General features: G+C 40.9%; 2 protein-coding genes across 2 annotated transcripts in view; one reads left to right on the top strand and one right to left on the bottom strand.

Moving 5' to 3' along the window:
• Positions 1–21,613, bottom strand: part of LOC134223149 (gamma-aminobutyric acid type B receptor subunit 2) — a 128,278-nt gene that overhangs the window by 30,483 nt on the left and 76,182 nt on the right. The gene's annotated exons all lie outside the window — the stretch shown is intronic.
• LOC134206049 (uncharacterized) lies at positions 4,228–4,845 on the top strand. Its single transcript, XM_062681729.1, has one exon. The coding sequence runs from the start codon at positions 4,228–4,230 to the stop codon at positions 4,843–4,845; it is 618 nt and encodes a 205-aa protein (XP_062537713.1).

Here is a 21,613-nt window from a genome sequence, read left to right as displayed (position 1 = left end):
TTTCAACCCTCCTCCCCCTATGTCACACTTTTTGTATGAATCATTTAAAAAAAATGTATGGATTGTCACACTTCGGGCAACCCCCTTCCCTCTGAGCGTTACGTAATTTATGGATGCTCCCTTAGTCGTAGGCCGTTTTCGTTTGTCAGCCGGTGAGCGCTGAACTTCCCATTAGTCGGTCTAAACTCCTCCTCATTTATCGTAGGAAAATCCATCGAACAAGCGTGTGGCTGTGCAATTGAATCTGCAAGGACGGAAGAAAGAGGAACAAAGTACGTGCTGACGGTTAGGAGTATGCAACAGACGAAACGCCTGCTAAAGATGGATAAGTTAGTTGATGGAACCGAATTAATCGTAGTACCCCACCCTAGTCTAAATAAAAGTCGATGTGTAGTAAGCTGCCGGGAAGTTATTCAAATGACCGAACCGGAGCTACTAGTGGAACTGGAAGAGCAAGGTGTTGTAGAAGTTAGACGAATTACAAGACAGGATGAACGTGATAGACAAAACAGAGTTAACACTCCAACACTCATTCTTACCATCGGAGGATCCGTAGCGCCCAAACATATTATGTTTGGCCCCTTAAAGGTTCCAACAAGATTGTACTATCCGAGTCCGATGTTATGCTACAATTGCTGCACGTATGGACACATCAAAGCAAAATGTTCGAAACCAACTGCCTGTAGAAATTGTTCTGGGACGCATCAATGAGAACTGGAGAATTGTTACCTGGAACAATTTTGTAGAAACTACAAAGGACGGCATCAGCCTGTCAGCCGCAAATGTGCTGAATATGTCAAGGAGGAAAAAATCATCAGAATAAAGGTGGACACAGGAATCTCGTTCGCCGAAGCCAGGAAAAAATACGAAAAGCAATACAGCCAAAGAACATATGCAGCTGTTTGCGGAGTACAAGAAAGGTTGGAACGTACAAGAAAAGACGCAGAAGTGGAAATGTTAAGAGCGGAAATAAGTCAATTGAGAGAAGCAGCGAAGGAGGACGAGAAAACCAAAGAAATACTACGACTACGACGTGAAGTGGAACAAATGAAAACCATGCTATTGGAGTTTCAAAAAATGAAAAGTGAACTACTAGAAATTAAAAAGAAGAAAGCAGCAGCAAAACAACAAATCGAAATATCTGAATCTGAAGAAGATGCCCTCATGAATGACCCGGAACCAGAAAACCCAATTGGAGATATAAGCGAAACACAAACCCTTGACAGCAGAGAGAACATGGAGGAAGAAAACGCACTGAGGAAACGACGGAAGCAAGAAAAAACCAAACAAATATCAACGGTAACAGCTATACGATCTCGGAGTTCGTCCAGGATAAGGAGCATTGGATCACAACAGGACAATGACGGAGTTGCCATCGGAGGAGACCCAAGAGTGAGAAGAGGAAGATCTTCCAAGCAACAACATGTCTAGGTACTTGGAAGCAACCAGCAGAGGAAACACAGGATTTGAACTAGGCAACGATAATGGACAAGATTACCGGATACAACCTGATCAAGCAATGGAAGAAATAGTTATTAATGATGTGAATTCAATTCTGAATGAATCCAACCAGATGCCAACAACAAACTCCAACGCCGAAGGTTGGTTGAGGCAGCGCGAAGAGAAAGTAGCCTCCTCACTTTTCTTAGGAGAAGAGAACGCTTCTAGGGACGAGGGCGAGGAAGTTACAGTCCAACCTGTGCTCTGTCAGTCGCCTAGACGTTCTGCCAACCACACGGTACATATAAACAAGCAGGCCCTATTGATATCATGGAACATACAAGGCCTAAACACCAGTAGAGCTGAACTAAACATGCACATAGCAGACAAAGAACCAGCGATCATATGCCTCCAGGAGACCATGTGCTCCAGCCAACACCCACCCAAAATAAGAGGATATAACATTTACCACCGTCAACGAGAAGGAGGATGTCGAGCAGCCGGAGGTGTACTGACAGCGCCAGCGGTAAGAATGAGTATCGACTCTGAGATGATCGAAACGGAAACCAGTATGGAAGCAATAATAGTAAAGGTAGGCCCTCCTTTTGGACCTGGTCACCCCTTTCCCAAGCACGATGCTTTTTTGTAGGAGATATGAACGCACATCATAGCCTATGGGGTTCCAAGGACTCATCACCTCGTGGAAGAACCATTGTAGAATTCATAGAACATGGTGGCTTGGGAGTCTTGAACACAGGAGAAGCCACACATATAAATCGCTACAATGGAACACTCTCATGTATAGATGTTGCTTGCTGTACTACAGATCTGGCAGGACAGTTAGAGTGGGTAGTAGAAGAAGATTCACATGGAAGTGATCATTTCCCTACAATGATTGCTTTTCCCGGTGAGATGAGACAATCAAAAACAAGGCCAAAATGGAAAATAGAGGATGCTGACTGGGAGGCTTACAACGCTAAGGTGAGATTTGCATACATTAGTGATCCTCAAGATCAAATTCGAGAGATTACACAGGCTATATTGAAAGCAGCAGACGTAAGCATACCTAAACCGAAAGGATACAAGGGGAAGCGACGCACTCCTTGGTGGAACAACGAAGTTGCCGCAGCCATAAAGAGTCGAAGGAAAGCACTGAAGTCGCAGAGCACCGATTGTAGTAATAAAGAAGAAAGGGCTAAGGTGTTTAGAGAAACCAGTGAAGTGTCTCGTAATATAGTGAATAGAGCGAAGAAGAAAAGTTGGGAAGCATTTGCAGGAAGCTTCACATCTCAAGAAGCTTCACAATCAAGAAATGTGGAAGAAATATCGCCTTATTGAGGGAAAAAGAAAAAGTGGAGTTATTAGTGCTATAGTGTATAAAGGTGAAACAGCTAAGGATGATAAGGACATCGCCAATTGTCTAGCAGACTCTTTTGAAGAAATCTCTAGCAACGAATCCTACAATGTGGACTTCGCGACGTGGAAGGAAACTCTAGAGGCGGAAAAATTAACATTCAATGAAAATACAAACGCAGCGTACAACCAGGACTATACGTACTACGAACTTGAAGAAGCCCTTGAAGGCCTAAAGGGTTCCTCACCAGGAATGGACGGAATACACTACGCGATGATCACCAACCTGCCAACAGACTGTAAAATCCAGCTTCTAGAAGCATACAATCGCATATGGAGACAGGGTATCTTCCCATCTGAATGGACACGTTCTATGGTAGTGCCAATCTATAAAGGAAAAGGCCTGAACTCAAACCCCCAGAACTATCGTCCAATATATCTAAATTCATGCATATGCAAAGTGATGGAACGCATGATTAATAATCGATTGACCCATGTACTAGAGACTGAAGAACTAATCGGCGAGAATCAATACATAAATGCTCATAAATGCTTGGAAGTGACATTCGACTGCTTCATGAAGATCCGGAGACACGCAGAAGAAGTGAAAGCTATCTGCCAGCAACGAATCCATATCATTAGAAGCATAACTTCAAGAACATGGGGAGGAGACAGAAATACCCTAATTAAAATCTACCGGGCAGCAGTGTTGAAAAAAATTTTGTATGGTGCTCCAATATTATATAGAATGGACAACGAGGGAATTAAGTTATTGGAAACAACTCACAATGCGGGATTAAGAGCATTAGTGGGCGCATTTTGAACCAGCCCAGTTACCAGCCTACAAGTGGAAACCGGAATTCCAAGCTTGAAAACACTCCTTGCACAACGAACGGCGATCTTTGTAGCACGCAAACGAGGAATCAGTAGGCCAATCGATGGTGAAGTTGATGAATCGTCCAGAAATCTCATTAGTGACGAGGAAGATAGTTCTGGCGAAGAATGGGGAATAGTACCTAGCAGGAAGGATACTGCGACAACAAGAGGAACCAAGGTCATCGAAGAATTGCAGCTAACATTGCCACCCATAATGACCTTTAGCCGCCCACACGTTGCACCTTGGGAAAGAAAGTCTGTCCAAACGGAAAGGTGCCTGTACACCTTAAGTAAAAAAGAGCGCAACCAATAGAACTGCGACGAAAATTCTGCAAAATGAAAAATACAAAATACAGAATACACTCAGCAATATATACAGACGGCTCGAAAAAAGACGAAAGATGTGGTTTCAGTGTAGTAAGCAAAGATTTGATAATACGCAAACGCATAAACGATAGAAGTAGCATTTTCACTGCGGAAAGCTTGGCTGTCAAAGAAGCGTTATCCTGGGTGGCAAGTCAAGAGCGCGTTGGGACCTACATTATTTGTACTGACTCCATGAGTTTGCTGACTACGTTAGAGAAGATGCGAATCAACAGTAAGTGGAAGGATGATGTGATTAACATAAGTAACAAAATCAAACTCAAAGGAACCGAAGTTGTACTCTGCTGGGTCCCAAGTCACACTGGAATAGCAGGCAATGAGAAGGCAGATGAGGAAGCAAAGAGAGCACTTGAAATTGAACGGATAGGAAGCAACGTGATGGATATTAATGAAGCTAGAACAATAATAAAAAACCAGTTCAACTATAAGTGGCAAGCAGAGTGGACGTCTACCAGGAACAACAAGCTAAGGGAAGTCAAGCAAGGAGTCGTACCTTACAAAAAGGCAATACGGAAATCAAGAAAAGAAAGTGTGATTTTAGCTAGGCTTAGAATAGGACACACGTTACTAACGCATAAATGTTTGTTGGACAAAGAGGATCCACCTTTATGTAGAATTTGCAACAACTTGTTAACGGTGAAGCATATTTTTGTGAACTGTTTGGAGTTAGGCCGGAAACGACAGAAAATTGGTTTACCAGATAATTTAAAAGAAGCACTAGCCGATGATGAAGAAGCAGCAGGAAAAGTTATAGAATTTTTGAAGGAGATAAACTTACTAAACGAAATATGAATGATACACAATGAAAGTTCTAATGGACCTGAATAACAAGTTAAAAGGTCCTAAAAATAAATTAAAAAAAAAAAGATTTTCCTTATGGCCAAGCTGCTTAATGGGGCCCTCCTTAGTCGTGCGGTAAGACGCGCGGCTACAAAGCAAGACCATGCTGAGGGTGGCTGGGTTCTATTCGCGGTGCCGGAATAGGCAATTTTCGGATAGAAAAATTGTCTCGACTTCCTTGGGCATAAAAGTATCATCGTGTTAGCCTCATGATATACGAATGTAAAAATGGTAGCTTGGCTTAGAAACCTCGCAGTTAATAACTGCTTAATAAGTGCTTAATGAACACTAAGCTGCGAGGCGGCTCTGACCCAGTGTGGGGATGTAATGCCAATAAGAAGAAGAAGAAGAATTGTCATCAGAGCATTATATATTCGCCTTCACGAAGCAACTTCGGCCCGCGGCCCACGAAGCAACAAACGTTGCATGACTATTTAAAACATAGAATGACAGATTCATTTTAATATTTTGAATGGTTTGGTAATGAGAATGGTGACTAGGTAAATCGTGTTAAAAATATCCGGGTTAGATCTATATGGGCAATTGTTTAAATCATTATATAAGTGTTCAGTTTTATAGTCATTTGTTAGTTTACGAAATCTAAATAAATACTCACTGACTGATATTCGATCCGAAATTGTCAGTGTTCAGCCGAATATAAATATGTGTTGATGTGAGAATGACAAAGAAGGCTAATGGACGATGGCCCAAAACCATTAGATTATTTAAAGTTATGATTGTCATGAAATCAAGAAAACATGCAAGTAACTTCTCCGCTGTTAAAGCGATAAACCCTTTCTAATCATAAAGTACTAAATATTATCGAAATTTCCGCAATCAAACAAATAACGCCAGTAACCAATCGATTTTAGAGGTCGAGGGCTACAAATGTAACTCATAAGTATCGTGAAAACGGTGAATCCACTGTCGACCAGTGAAATTAATGCTATAGTGCTATCCGAAAATATTGCTCACGTTGTAAATAATACATACATTACTTCACGATGGTTTTTGAAGCGAATTTCTTTTTGAAATGATACAATTTCGCATGCAAACTCAAGCATGGGTACTCTACTTTAAAATTGCAAAATTTGTTTGCACGCACGTGAAGGCTCGTCGATTGAGATTTGGGAATGAATTTACCAACCCCACCCAAATCCGCTTGTAGCAAGGTCCGAAAAGTTTCCCTCGTTTTCCAACAACATGAGGATCAGAAGAGGCTTTTTGCGCTCTCCTTCTTGGATGCCCAACAGCTTGGGGCTTCTACCGAACAAAACAATAAACTTGCAAAAGCCTCGAAGAAAAACACGAGTTTGTTACAGAGTTTAAACAAAGACGGCTGTTTGTTAATTCTCGTGGTTTATAATCGGACAGACGGATTCAACTGGTTCAAATTGGAGTGAAATATATAAAAACTACATTAAAACAATGAACAATAAAAAAGTCAAAACTGTGTGTTCCCATGCGTACATTTTACATATCACTTCGTTCACTTGTCTTCATTTTGCCATTTGGTAAAATATTGACAATTCGGGGACTCATTTCCGTGTAACTACACGCACCACCAGCAGCCAGGTGTACCGTTCTGTTTTATACGATTATGTTCATGACAACTGTAAAAAAGCTAATCCACAGCGGTTAAACCTGACCTGGTTCAACTCCCGTTCCCATGTGGGTGGGAGGCGATGGTTTAATTTTTCCCATGATAACTTCCGTTCATCCTTTTCGTCTGCCTACGCACGCAGGCCGCAGCGTTGTCGTCGACCGGCGCGTTGGCAGGAGAAAGGTGCATGGGAGGGCAACGACGACGACGACGACGTAAAGTCCACCGAATGAAGTGGAGTCAAGTTTCCTTACATAATTTAAGTGGTAGTTTATGGCACTCGAGAGGGAGGAAAGTTCCGTGAAAAAACGGAACCTGTGTTGCTTCCATTCTCATGGAAGTAATGTGATTCTATCTGTACATGTAGTTAGGGCGCACTGGGGTGAGCTGGAACGAAAATCATAGATTACAATTAAACTGGAATTCTATTGATGTTTCCCTTTTTGGACATCATACATATAGAGTAGAAAAAATAAAGTACTTAAATAGTTTTGTATTAATACTTCTTGCCACAATCTACCTTACAAAGTATGGGGTGCCTCCATCTGCTGATTCACTGCGTTGTCAAATTGAGGACGAAGCGGGAGTGAGTGGTGCGATGGCAACTCAGCACTGAATGAATGACTACAAGGGGAAAGGTCAACAAGGTATCCACCGTCGTCGTATTACGGAGGATATTCGGATCCTGCACCTACGCTCTGCCCGGAAAGATATTTTCAATCACAATTCCTGATTATGCTCGTCTGCTGTTTCTCGCTCGTTGCGCTCTAGTTGTACGTTGTTAAATATTCATAAGCATAATAATTCGACTGTTCAGGATTGAATTCAAAATGAGTAGCAACCAACAACGACGTGGTGAAAATCGAAGCCCGTGGAAAATATGCACAGATACAACGGTTTTGCCTCCAGTGGGCATGAGATTTTTTCTCCAAGAGATGAAGAGCCAGAGCAAAGCATCACGAAACAAATGTTGGACAAAAGTAGGGACAATTCAATCTAGCTTTCGTCGACGTCTTAAAGCGGTTAGTGGGCGTGGGTGGATTAAGCGATGCGGCAGATCAAATTGGATCACCGGAAGGCATTCGTTGTGGATTCCGCTGGGATATAAACCAGTTGTAGAGTTCAAAGAAATGAGATTGAAGGATCATTTTTATTGTGAATATTCTGGACAAATTGGGAGGCATGCAATTCAATTCAGTCCCACACATTTTGGTGAAATAAAATGGAATTAACTCGCCTATCCGGGCATTTTTTTGTTTCAGGGTTAGATTGAAGTGGCCAGTGCAGTACAGTCATCGAGGATGACAATGGGCCAAATGGGGGTAAGAATGGACACTGTTTCAAACTACTTAGAATGTCGGTATAATGGAATAAGGACAAGAAAACTAAACTATAAAAGAGTCATCCAACCAACAGACTGTTTATGAGAGTGATTGCTAAATTAGATCCCATGTGTCGACTCCGTTGATAGTACTCAAAAATCTTTTTTGCAATTCCTGATCATAATACCTGGTTTACAGTTGTCATTTGAGTGATAAAACGGCCTACTTTTCCATACCAACAGAATGGGTGCTTTAATGACCATTATGCAACTCAAATGGGTTGCATAATATTCATTATAGCACTCATTTGGGTGCTATAATGAAAAACCTACATCGGGACAGTAGTTACTTGACTACATTTAGCTGAATTAGTTTGGCTGAGTGTTTAAATAGTGTACTCTAAGCGTCTCGTAATAAATGAAATGGTGTGTTGGACATAACATCACAATTTTCCAAAGGCAATTGCATTCATCGCTTCATAGCTTTTCAAGCCATTCAATTTGGCACGATAAGATGGAATCTTATTGTTCTCTGCCGCAACATAATTTATTGGCATGAATGATCATGTGGAGTAAATTCGATTGCACAATTTTGGTATAGATTTATCATATTAAAGCCCATTTTTCGTCATTGCAAAAAATAGCGTGTGCAACTCGTTGCAAAACTCGATTTTTTCAGCACTCGTAGTATTTATCCAACTCGGCAAGCCTCGTTGGATAAACGTACAACTCGTACTGAAAAAATCATCTTTTTGCAACTAGTTGCACAAACTACTATTACAGTATAGGCCACGTTACTAAGCACAGTAGACTGTGGGCTACTAATTTGTCACCTAATTGATCAACCATTTACTATTAACGCAGAGTTTTTGATTATAACATTAACGTCTAATGCCCGTTTTTTCTCTTGTTAATTGTTGTTGATCAGCTGGAACAATTAACCCCGATGGAACGTTCGATTTGGTGCTTCGGAGCATCAAAATAATTCGCGGGTGATCACTACTCTTTCGTAATAACAAGTCGCTGCGCGTCAAGTAGTATCAAGTGACCTTCCAAGGTTCAATGTAAACCCCGAAGTTTGGACGATATTCATATCACAATTTCAAAGTACAACCTCGATGTGCAGTTACAGAGATGAGGAGAACATGATTCAGCTCGGGAGCTGTTTAAAAGATGAAAAGTTTGCAGCCATTCGAATCCTATGCAACCGTCACTGGTCTCAAAAGCGCCTTGAATCTCAGATTTGATCAGCCACATATGATAAATACCTGGACGAGAAAATCAGAAAAAGTTTTTGTATTCGTTATGCTAATGTGTTGCATTTGTAGTTCTCGACTTCTAAAATCGACTGGTTACTGACATGGGAGTGGGAAAATTCCGAGATTATTTGATTACAAAGTTGGAAAAGGTCCATAGCTTTAATCGTTGAAGTCACTTGCGTGTTTGCATAATAATCAAAGTTATTACTTTATCTGAATGTACTTTTCTGACCTCCCAGGGGAAGCAATAGGTAGAGATTTTAAAAACTGTTCAGCAACACATAAGCATGAAGCATATGAAGACGCATGGTACATTTGTGCGATGATTCATCTTGTCACTAAACGTTTCAAATTCCATCTCATCCTTTTTATTAAATATTATGGCTTGCGTATTATGTGCAGTCCAAATTAGTATGATGGAGATATGTTCGTGGCAATAGATGAAAAGGATGCAGAGAAATTCCAATCAAAATTACCTTTACGCCTAGCTTCGGCAGTACACATACTATATGTTAACTCACCTAAAAAAGGACGACTCTCTCTCTCTCTTCCACTACTGTCCACAATACCCGCCCAATGCTAAATTCGGCCTGGCGATAGAAATTTGTTCCAATTGGTCCACCGATTGATTCAGTAGCTCACACTGACGGTTGTCGTTCTCGATTGGCCATAGAATAAATCCAGAGGCATGCATGGAAAAGTTGCCGCGCAATATTTCTTCCAACTGATTCCCGGATCCGGTTCGAAGGACCAAAATGTTGGATAGTAGGCCCTTACCTTCCTTCGATCAGTGGAGCAAAATTGGCTGCCGACTACAACACTGATGTCACCGGTTAAGTGTTGCTGATTGCGGGGAAGACTGACCTTCCAGCGATTAACAAATGGGGTGAACATTTACCCACGACGTCCTGCGTATGAACCAGAAGCAGTAGCCATATGACAAAGCCTCCTTCTTAAGGATAAAGAAGGGTTTTTTTTTAAATAGAGTGTTTATTTATTTATTAGGCTCAATTGTGTATTACACTTAACGGAGCCGAACCTTTCGTGAATAATTGATTACAATTTTACAATAAATAAAACTATATAATATCATTTTTGGCTTAACGCGCTGTTTTTTCGGCCGTAACATTTCCGTGGAACTTGATTCCATCGCTGCGTATTAGGCTCTTCTTTCGCTTGCTTGATGCTTGTTAACCGCCTCAGTCACCATGGTGACAACTTTAGTCAATCCCGCAATTGCTCTCTCCTGTTTTTCTTTCCGTTGTTCTGCATCATCTTGTTCTTTGCTTTCCTGGCTTTCCCTTCGACATAATTCTGTTCCGCATTCTACTGTTGTTCCATCCAATGTTTCTTCGATAACTTCCGTCTCGATTACGACTACTTCCTCGGATAGCAGAGACACTCCGGATTCCACAACTCCTGCATAGGTAACGAAATCATGATTCTTCTTATTTTCTATCGATACTCCTTTTTTACGTTGTGGACACGCATCTCTATGATGTCCCTCCAGGTTGCACAAGAAACATTTATTCTCCAGACCCTCATAGAAAACCCTCACTTTCCAGCTACCTATTTGCAAAGACGGTGGAATTTCTTTTGCTACACACTCAGTTTTTATTTCTGCAGCTCGGCAAAAATCCGCACAGCCGTGCGCCAGCAAAATAAATAACTGATATTCCGGCAAAAATAGCGTTTGTTAGCTGATTTTCGGCAAATTATTTGCTGATTATCAGCAATTTTGACAGAAATCTCGGCAAAAAACATGTTTGCTGGGGCACTTACAATTGCATTGAATCAGAATGAATCCGCTTTATAAATTGAGCAATCTCTACCCATGACGGAGCGGGAGCTCCTACGGGGAATAGTAATTGCAATGTGTTAAAAATCACTTCCATCGTCCTCAATATCGAAATCGAAAAAAACCGTACCTAAACCTAACAAAGCTGAAGCTACCGTGAATGTACCGGGAGCAGAATGCTGCGTCCGAATAGCACAAAAGCAAGAAAGCAACTGAAAGAAGAAAGCTGTACAAAAAAAGTACAGTAATTTAAGGATCCTCTATCCCCATTGTAGACTTCCGTCCGTATATTTTTAGATATTTTTTTGCGGAAAGTAATTATTTTTTGTAGGAAGAAAGTAACAAAACGCCTTATTTTTTATTTATTCAGACTAAGGCCGAAGTGGCCTGTGCAGTATATAAGAGTCTTCTCCATTCGGCTCGGTCCATGGCTACACGTCGCCAACCACGCAGTCTACGGAGGGTCCGCAAGTCATCTTCCACCTGATGGATCCACATTGCCCGCTGCGCACCTCGCCTTCTTGTGCCCGTCGGATCGTTGTCGAGAACCATTTTCACCGGGTTACTGTCCGACATTCTGGCTACGTGCCCGGCCCACCGCAGTCGTCCGATTTTCGCGGTGTGAACGATGGATGGTTCTCCCAACAGCTGATGCAACTCGTGGTTCATTCGCCTCCTCCACGTACCGTCCGACATCTGCACCCCACCATAGATTGTACGCTGCACTTTCCTTTCGAAAACTCCAAGTGCGCGTTGGTCCTCCACGAGCATCGTCCAGGTCTCGTGTCCGTAGAGGACTACCGGTCTAATGAGCGTTTTGTAGATTGTCAGTTTGGTACGGCGGCGAACTCTATTCGATCGGAGCGTCTTGTTGAGTCCAAAGTACGTACGATTTCCAGCCACTATGCGTCTCCGAATTTCTCTGCTGGTGTCATTTTCGGCAGTCACCAGTGAGCCCAAGTACACAAATTCTTCTACCACCTCGATTTCGTCACCACCGATGCAAACTCGCGGTGGGTGGCTCACATTGTCGTCTCTTGAACCTCTTCCTATCATGTACTTTGTCTTCGACGTGTTGATGACTAGTCCGATCCGCTTAACTTCCCTCTTCAGTCTGATGTAGGCTTCCTCCATCTTCTCAAAGTTACGTGCCATAATATCTATGTCGTCGGCGAAGCCAAATAGCTGGATGGACTTATGGAAAATTGTACCACTCGTGTTAATCCCTGCTCTTCGTATTACCCCTTCCAAAGCGATGTTGAATAGCAGACACGAAAGACCATCACCTTGCCGTAACCCTCTGCGGGTTTGGAAGGGACTCGAGAATGCCCCTGAAACTCGAACTACGCACATCACCCGATCCATCGTCGCTTTGATCAACCGTGTCAGTTTATCCGGAAAACCGTGTTCGTGCATTAGCAGCCATAGCTGGTCCCGATCGATTTTATCATATGCGGCTTTGAAGTCGATGAATAGATGATGTGTGGGCACGTTGTATTCGCGGCATTTCTACAGTACTTGGCGAATGGCGAACACCTGGTCCGTGGTGGAGCGTTCGCCCATAAAACCCGCCTGGTACTGCCCCACGAACTCCCTTGCAGTTGGTGCTAGTCGACGGCATAAAATTTGGGAGAGTGCCTTGTAGGCGGCGCTCAGCAATGTGATTGCGCGGTAGTTGCCACAATCTAGCTTATCGCCCTTTTTGTAGATGGGACACACGACACCTTCCATCCACTCCTGCGGCAAAACTTCCTCCTCCCAAATCTTGGTAATGACCCAGTGTAGCGCTCTAGCCAGTGCCTCACCACCGTGTTTGAATAGCTCTCCTGGTAGTTGGTCAACCCCAGGGGCTTTGTTGTTCTTCAGCCGGCCAATCTCCTCCTGGATTCCCTGGAGATCCGGAGCCGGTAAAATTATGTCCTGCGCGCGTTCTCCCAGGTCCATCACCATACCGCCATCTTCGTCTGCCACATCGCCATTCAGGTGTTCTTCATAGTGCTGCCGCCACCTTTGGATCACCTCACGCTCGTTCGTAAGAAGGTTCCCGTTTATGTCCTTGCACATATCAGGCTGTGGCACGTGGCCCTTACGTGAACAGTTTAACTTCTCATAGAACTTTCGTGTGTTATTAGCGCGGTACAGTTGCTCCGTCTCTTCACGGTTTCGATCTGCCTGCTGGCGCTTTTTCCTCCGAAAAATCGAGTTTTGTCTGTTCCGCGCCTGTTTATATCGTGCCTCGTTCGCCCTCGTGCGGTGTTGCAGCAATCTCGCCCATGCTGCATTCTTCTCTTCCACTAACTGCTCACATTCGCCGTCATACCAGTCGTTTCTCTGATCCGGGGGCACCGTCCCAAGTGCAGCGGTTGCGGTGCTACCAATGGCGGATCGAATATCTCTCCAGCCGTCTTCAAGAAACGCTGCGCCTAGCTGCTCTTCCGTTGGGAATACCACTTCCAGCTGCTGCGCGTATTCTTGGGCTAGTCTACCGTCTTGTAGCCGCCCAATGTTAAGCCGTGGCGTCCGACTTCGACGCGTGTTGTACACCGTCGAGAGTTTTGAGCGCAGGCATACTGCAACGAGGTAGTGGTCGGATTCAATATTCGCACTGCGGTAAGTTCGGACGTTCGTGATGTCGGAGAAGAATTTACCGTCGATTAGAACGTGGTCGATTTGGTTTTCCGTTTCTTGGTTAGGTGATCTCCATGTGGCCTTGTGGATATTTTTGCGGGGAAAGAAGGTGCTTCGGACTACCATTCCGCGGGAGGCTGCGAAGTTTACGCTTTTTTCTCGTCGTCGGGTCTCCCTTCGTGTGGGCAGTGCACGTTGATGATGCTATAGTCGAAGAAACGGCCTTTAATCCTCAGCTTGCACATCCTTGCGTTGATTGGCTGCCACCCAATCACGCGTTGGCGCATCTTACCCAGCACTATGAAGCCGGTTCCCAGCTCGTTGGTGGTGCCACAGCTTTGGTAGAAGGTAGCCGCTCGATGCCCGCTTTTCCACACTTTCTGTCCTGTCCAGCAAATCTCCTGCAGCGCCACGACGTCGAAGTTGCGGGGATGTAATTCATCGTAGATCATCCTGTCGCAACCTGCGACTTGCCATTCCATGTTCCAAGCTTCCAATCGTGATCCTTTATTCGTCGCCTAGGTCTTTGCCAATTATATCGAGTCGCATTATCTCTTATATTGTTCGTAATGATTGGTTTTCCAGGCGGCTTATTGGGCCTGCGCAAACCTCCTGTCTCGTTGGAGGGCCGTCGTGTCAGGGCTGTTTAGCGTCCCACCTAACACCAGGACTTGGGCTTGTGCGCTTTGAGCGGCACACGGTCGCTTTGGTGGGGCCTACTTGCGGATACATGCAGCTTTTTATAGAGGTTTAACAGGGCCCACTGTCAAACCCCACCACATCCTAGGCAAGCCCCACAACTCGCAGATGGCCTGGAGAGGGATCGTCAAGCCCTTGGACATAGTCCCTGCTGCCCACAAACGCCTACCCTACTCATAAATCTTATCATGGTTTATGGACAACCACAAAGAAGAGGCTTTCAAAATAAGTCATTGCATTGGTTATGGGATGGTTCATTGTTACATGACAGTTACGTGTATAGTTTATTCGAAAAATGCGAAAAATATATTCTCGAAAAATGTAAACATTCATAGTGGAATGTAAGATTTGAATGCTTTTTAAATCATTTTTAATTTGTTTCAATGATTTCAACAAGTTTTATACAACATCGTTTTTTTCTGTGTCAAGGTTTATATGACTTCAATGAAATTTTCTTTAATTTTATCAACGACATAACGAAGTCATCTAAAGTACCAAAGGATAAAGAACTTTTCAAATCTTCAAATATTATAAAATTACGCATGACATAAGAATAGGTTAGTGAAAATTTCTTCCAACTTTTTTTTCTAAATTTCTTCAACTATTTATATTGACTCTCTGCTTCTTCAGCCAGTGAACCTCAAGATGCAAGTGACCAGTGTTGGTAAAATCTCAAATTCTCAAATCTCATCGGCGATTCAAATCATGCGTGAGTCAAATCCCATCAGAATCATGGTCAGAAATTCGCCCATGATTCTCATTGATCATAGCCATTACATGATTTTCAACGTGTTCTTCATTGTTGAGTGCATTGAATTGACTTTTTGCGCTTAAAACAATTACTAATAAATCCACATGTAAAGAACATACGCCTCGATTGCGTTTTGACGTTTTTTAGAGCGAAATCATCTTTCAGTGAGTGAGCGAATCGATGCGATTCTGTCCGAGAAACTCAAGCGCGATGCTCTCCCTACAGAATCGCAAGCGAGATAGCTCGTGCATGAAGCCTCGATGATTGATTTTTGAGTATGATTCCACCAACATTGCAGGTGAGTGAATACATATACATACATGACCCAGACATTCTGAACACTAGCTGGAATTCCATACAAAGATATGGTTCGTATTTACTATTGCAATAAACATAGAAGATTTATAACTATCTAAATATTATGAAATCTCATATTTGATTCCTCATCAATATCTAATTGGTTCATTAGATTGTTAAATCCTTTGTTAAATCTTTTTTCACATTTTTTTTTTGTTTTGTAATTTAAACAATTTTGTAATTTTCTTCTTTTGATTCTTGGCTCATCAATAGAGTAACCCTATAAAGCGGTTATTTGGCAAACATATTTTATTAATGATAAGGTTTAAAATCGTCTATTTTTTTTTAATTAATTAGTGAAGTTGGGCTATTTTTTTATTGTTAATCATGTCCTAAACCAATTAAGCTCCAAACGCCGTTAACGTCACCGTTGCGCTGCATTGCATTTTATTCATTTACCTTTTTGAAAAGTTAATTAATTGAGCTATTATGCTAAAGTCGAAATTATTTCTAATGAATGTGTTTTGGCCATAACTTTCGAGCCCATAGTCCGATTTGGCAATCCTCAATAGAAAACAATTTGACTGGATTCCTCGTTGAATGCAACATGTTGCTTGAGAATAGTATAAAGATAAGTGTCTCAATGGCGTTTGAGTTTTTTTTGCGCACAAACATACAGATAAACATGTACACACATACCGACATCACCTCAACTCGTGAGCTGCGTCAGTTGGTATATAACACTTTCTATCAAAAATTAGTTTTTGGAGTGATCATACACCTTGGAGTACAAGAAAGGCAAACATGGTAAGAAACAAATGAACAAAAAATTCAGTGTGACTTAACTATGTTATTTTTTTTTTCTTTTTAACGTTGTAGTTTTAACGTAACGGTACCAATAGTGGAGGCATTAGTAGATCCACAAAAGAAAATATTTTTAAAAAATTGATTATTATGGGAAATTTACAGCTTTAATATCTTAGCCAATAGTTAAACTAATAAATTTGCTAACAAAAATGAAATTGATGTCATTTAACATCAACGATTACCAAATATTGCTTGCACCACTATGGCTACACTGTTCCTTTAGTGGCGGTAAAAAATAATTTTGGCTCCCATAGTGGTGCTATCCATTGATTTCTTATGGGACTCGCCACTATTGGTACAGTTGCACCACTATAGGTGCAAGGGAGTCAATTTTATTAAGGAAAATCATTGTTTTTAATAGTTTTTCAAGTGAATTTTCAAGATAAGTTGCATTTAACAGCATATTTAAAGCACGACGCATCAACTAAAAACATTGTAAATGGTATATTTATGATAAATCTCATTAAAACCCCACTACCTCTACTATTGGTGCTACCTCCACTAAGGGTACGGTTACCCTATTAAGATAAGAGAAAAAACATGAAAAAGTATTTTTTGCAATTCCTGATCATAATACCTGGTTTATAGTTGTCATTTGAGTTATAAAACGGCCTACTTTTCCATACCAACAGAATGGGTGCTTTAATGACCATTATGCAACTCAAATGGGTTGCATAATATTCATTATAGCACTCATTTGGGTGCTATAATGAAAAACCTACATTGGGACAGTAGTTACATGACTACATTTAGCTGAATTAGTTTGGGTGAGTGTTTAAATAGTGTACTCTAAGCGTCTCGTAATAAATGAAATGGTTTGTTGGACATAACAACACAATTTTCCAAAGGCAATTGCATCCATCGCTTCATAGCTTTTCAAGCTATGCAATTTGGCACGATAAGATGGAATCTTATTGTTCTCTGCCGCAACATAATTTATTGGCATGAATGATCATGTGGAGTAAATTCGATTGTACAATTTTGGTATAGATTTATCATATTAAAGCCCATTTTTCGTCTTTGCAAAAAATAGCGTGTGCAACTCGTTGCAAAACTCGATTTTTTTCAGCACTCGTAGTATTTATCCAACTCGGCAAGCCTCGTTGGATAAACGTACAACTCGTGCTGAAAAAATCATCTTTTTGCAACTAGTTGCACAAACTACTATTAAAAAATGTTGAAGAAAAAAATTAGAGGACTCGCTCAATTTTTTACCTACATCTGATTTTGACACCTTATATCTCTGGAATTAGTGAACCTAGAGATTTCAAATTTTGTATTTCTTTTAATTAGAGTATTGACAACGGAAAGAAAATATTTGAAAATGATTTGGAAGACATGCCATTTTTGATTAATGACAGCCTGATATCCTATAGTGCATGCGAACGAATGGCAATTGTATTCTTCGAGTCTAGCATCACGAATACTAAAGTCACTATGTAAAATATACAAAATGAAAGTGTTACCATCCACTGCCTTTGAAATATACAATTAAATATACCTATAATATAATGAACATAGAATTCAGTGCATGATCTATGCGCTTTTGTTTCATGAACCGTATCACTGCAGCTGGTATCCGGTATTTTCCGTTCCAATATCCCAAGTGGTAGTTGCACCAGATTTCAGGTCCGTTCAGGTTGACCCTAGACGACCCCGTCGAATCTAACAAGCAGTTTCCACAGAACCGCTCAGGATAATCATAATTGCGTTTATCCAGAGCCAAACACAATTTAGCCGATAGCCAACTTTGTTGGGCTAATTGTATTTTACGGTCACGCTCCAATGTTTGAGCAGCGGCGAGCCATCATTATCCTCATATGCATAATCGATTCGATTACTCGCACATTGTTTAATATATACATAGCTAAACTTCCGACCGATCATGACCCTAATTAGTGAATCCACAACAACGAGGGTCGTAATTAAAGCCACGAGCCATACCTGGCGCAATAAACACTGCATTACTACTCACGGCATTTCTGTAGGGAGGCACATTTCCAGCACTTGAGGCAGCCCAACAACGGAGCAAGTAAACAAATTAAATGAATCAACCAGAGGCAGATAAATTCCCATTCAAGCGCCTCCCGCCAGCCGGCGTTAAGCACTTGCAAGGACAATGCGAACTGACAGGTGCCGCCAGCAGGACCAAAAAGGACCATCGATTAATGGGCACATACAACATCACGCTATTATGATGTCTGGCGAAATCACGGCACTCTGGCTGACTGAGGTGAGTTCGCCATATGGGCTGCAGGGCCTCCGCCGGTCGGTTGCCACCCACGCTTCACGGGTGCGGTATAGCGAAAAAGGTGCACACACAGATTAACGGACATGGAAACACGACAACCCGGCCCAGCTGATGCCTTTTTCGTGTTCAATCAGGAAGAACACATTTATTTTCCAACCCCCCGCCCCTTCTGCATCTGTCTGCCACCACTATGGCACATTGTTGCAATCGGGGTTTCCTTGGCAAAAGATAGCGGATGGCCGGGAGGCGTCAGAGATCCCCACTTAATTCATCATGCAATGTGTCATTTTACGGGGAAATTTTGATTGGCATTTCCAGGCTCCACTGCACAAGCACAACAGACCTTTCCTCTGGATACCAGTGATTGGTCGGTTGGTAGGTGTGATGGGGTAAATAACAATTGTAAAAAAAATATGAGATTGACTTCCTACCTATCAACTTTGAATGTTTCGAGTTCGAGGAATCCACGAGGCATCCGATATAATATAATACATTAAAATGTAGCTTTCGAAATGAGTAAATTTATTTTGATTATGAAATTTGAATCGAGGATTCGTGGTGAATCGTGACGTATAAATAAAAAAGACATAATCATAGTCTTCGACCAGAGGTCGCACAGACTAAACACTTAACATCTAGCATACGATACTAGGGATTTACATGACATTAAATGAATAAAAATTATTAATTTCAAGTTCTGTTATAATTCACGGCACTTTTATCGAAAATGTAGTTAGGCAGGAAGGTGTCCGCTACTACGTCTACCAAATACTTTTTGATAAAGGTGTTCAATTTCGAGAAATTCAACCTTAGATACCTTTCGTCATACTGATTACGAAAACTTAACTCCTTGTGTGCCGCTATAAGCACACTCAAAATGGGTTATTCGTTGGAAACACCAATCATCGTCTGCAAATATTTGATCCTGGTTGTCAAGTACAAGACACTGAAGATGACTTCACAGTTGAGGTCAAAATACGTATCTGCAAAGATTACAAAACGTAGTGGAATTAAATGGAGTGTACTAAACTCGTCTTAGACGAGGTGCACAACGGGCAAGGTGGAACTATCAGGTGGAGGATTTGTGGACCCTCCGCAGACTGCGTGGTTGGCGACGTGCAGCCATGGACCGTGCTGAATGGAGAAGTTTTCTATGTACAGCACAGGCCACTCCGGCCTAAGTCTGGTAATAAAAAAAAATGAAAATTTGTTTTGATGTTGTGAAATCGCCGATTACGATTACTTAATTTGATATCTTTTTGGTCGTTTTAATAGTTAAAATAACAAAACGTATAGGGGAAATGACGGCTTTGGCAGGTTTTATTCTATTATTGTCAGGGAGGTATACGCAAACTTATCGAAGACACCAAGTTCGTAATTCCGTTACTTTTGGAGATTTTCAAAGTTTTGTTTTATGCAGACAATCCCTTAAAAATATTTTTTTCATAATATCTTTTTTACTTTAATTTCTACATTTTTTGCATATTCTTGAATGTTTTAGATAATATTAAAATACGCCGTTTGATGACTATTGTGACTTAAGAACCTAAAATATAAAAAAGTTATAACAGTTTTATCGAACTTTTTAGTCATGTTTGATTTAATTGCTACTTGACAACGGGCAAATTGTGGCAATCAATCTCAAAGTACAAGCAATGAACTTTAAATTAATACCTGAAGTGTAGAGTTGTAAGCGAATGTAAGGAATGTTTAATCAAAAACCATTTCTTACTATGCACAATGGGAAAAAAGAGGTATTTTTGGCCAAATTTATGAATCCTGTAATAAATGGTGGTATTTATCATAAAAACATAGATAGAAAAGAAAAATATTTTTTCTAAGCCTTCAATGGGGTATGGGACCAATTTTCGTCATAGTATCAATTTTTGTCATTTTCTACAAAACCAACGGAATTTGATCACTTTTTGGACAGCAATAAGCCTGTTTGATGCTGGAAAAAATACGAATGGTCATATTTAGCTATGAACTGTATGAACTGCCACAGACAAATGGACGCAACACAGATTTGCTAAAATGATCAAACAAGCACTATTAGCTTCTGGTGTTGAAAATTCACTGAATAGAACTTATTTAACTAACAAAGGAGGGTAGAAAAGATTCAATTATCGTCAAATTGTGACATCAACGAAATAGAGTTTTATTTATTTTCATTTATTTTTCATATATTTGATATTTTATTAAGATTTCTTTCATAATTTAAAAAAGTTATTTTGGCTAGGAGTTATTCATCACACTATTAATCCAACACGTTATGACACATTATGGTGAAATCTATAATTCGCTTCTCAAATCAAGTAATGCCAAATTTGTAAATTTTGAATCCCTTCCCTTCTCACTGCGTAACGTTTTTTATATGATGATTTTTTCTTGAATTAAGCGCTATGTTAAGACATAACCCTGCCCCTTAAAATGTTATGTAATTTATGTTTGTCGCCAAATTCAATTAAAGGGGCATTATTGAGTAACTCAAATGAAAATTGAAAATGAAGAAGTTTGCCAAAATACCTGATTAATCCCCCTAGTAATGTTGTCTTTCTCGTGCATTATAAGAAAATGTATATTGGCCATAACTTTTGAGCCCATAGTCCAATCCAGCCTTTTTTCAATAGGGAACAATGGAACAACATTCTCTGACGTATGAAACTTGTTGCGAGTAAATCGGTTTAAAGTAAGTGCCTAAAAAGAGTTAAAATCATTTCTGCTCACACACATACAGACATTCACACACACGTACACACAGACATCACCTCAATTCGTCGAACTGAATCGATCGGTATACAATACTATGAGTGTTTGGGCTTTCTTTTAAATGATTTTGGAGCGAACTTATAGCTTCTACATATAATTAGTACACGAAAAAGGCAAAAATGGGCAATTTTTCAAATTCACGTATCTCACAAACTGGTGAATTTGGGCAGAATTTTATTCATGGTCCTCAAAGCTTAAAAGTTCAATAGTGTAGTGCATGATGTTTTACTGCGGGGTATTGCGGGGTACCAAACTGTTTTGTTCGTTAAATATTGCGTAAAATATGCTTTTGCAAAACTACTAAAAACTAAATTCTGGACGGAGCTATTATTACATCATCAAGACTATTACATAGATCTGTTTAAGAGCTTTGTAACGATATATAAATATGTTACTTTTGAGACAAAAATATGGCAAAGATGACCGTTTTCCCAAAAAACGTAAAAATATCATTTCTAGGAGGGGCTAGTTTGAACG

The sequence above is a fragment of the Armigeres subalbatus genome, chromosome 1 (assembly GCF_024139115.2).
Source record: "Armigeres subalbatus isolate Guangzhou_Male chromosome 1, GZ_Asu_2, whole genome shotgun sequence".
Lineage (NCBI taxonomy): Eukaryota > Metazoa > Arthropoda > Insecta > Diptera > Culicidae > Armigeres > Armigeres subalbatus.
The sequence above is the reverse complement of the archived record's forward strand: the minus strand, read 5'-3'. Positions and strand labels throughout refer to the sequence as shown.

Coding starts and splice junctions, on each gene's coding strand:
- LOC134206049 (XM_062681729.1), top strand. CDS start 4,228: ATGAGTTTGCTGACTACGTTAGAGAAGATGCGAATCAACAGTAAGTGG.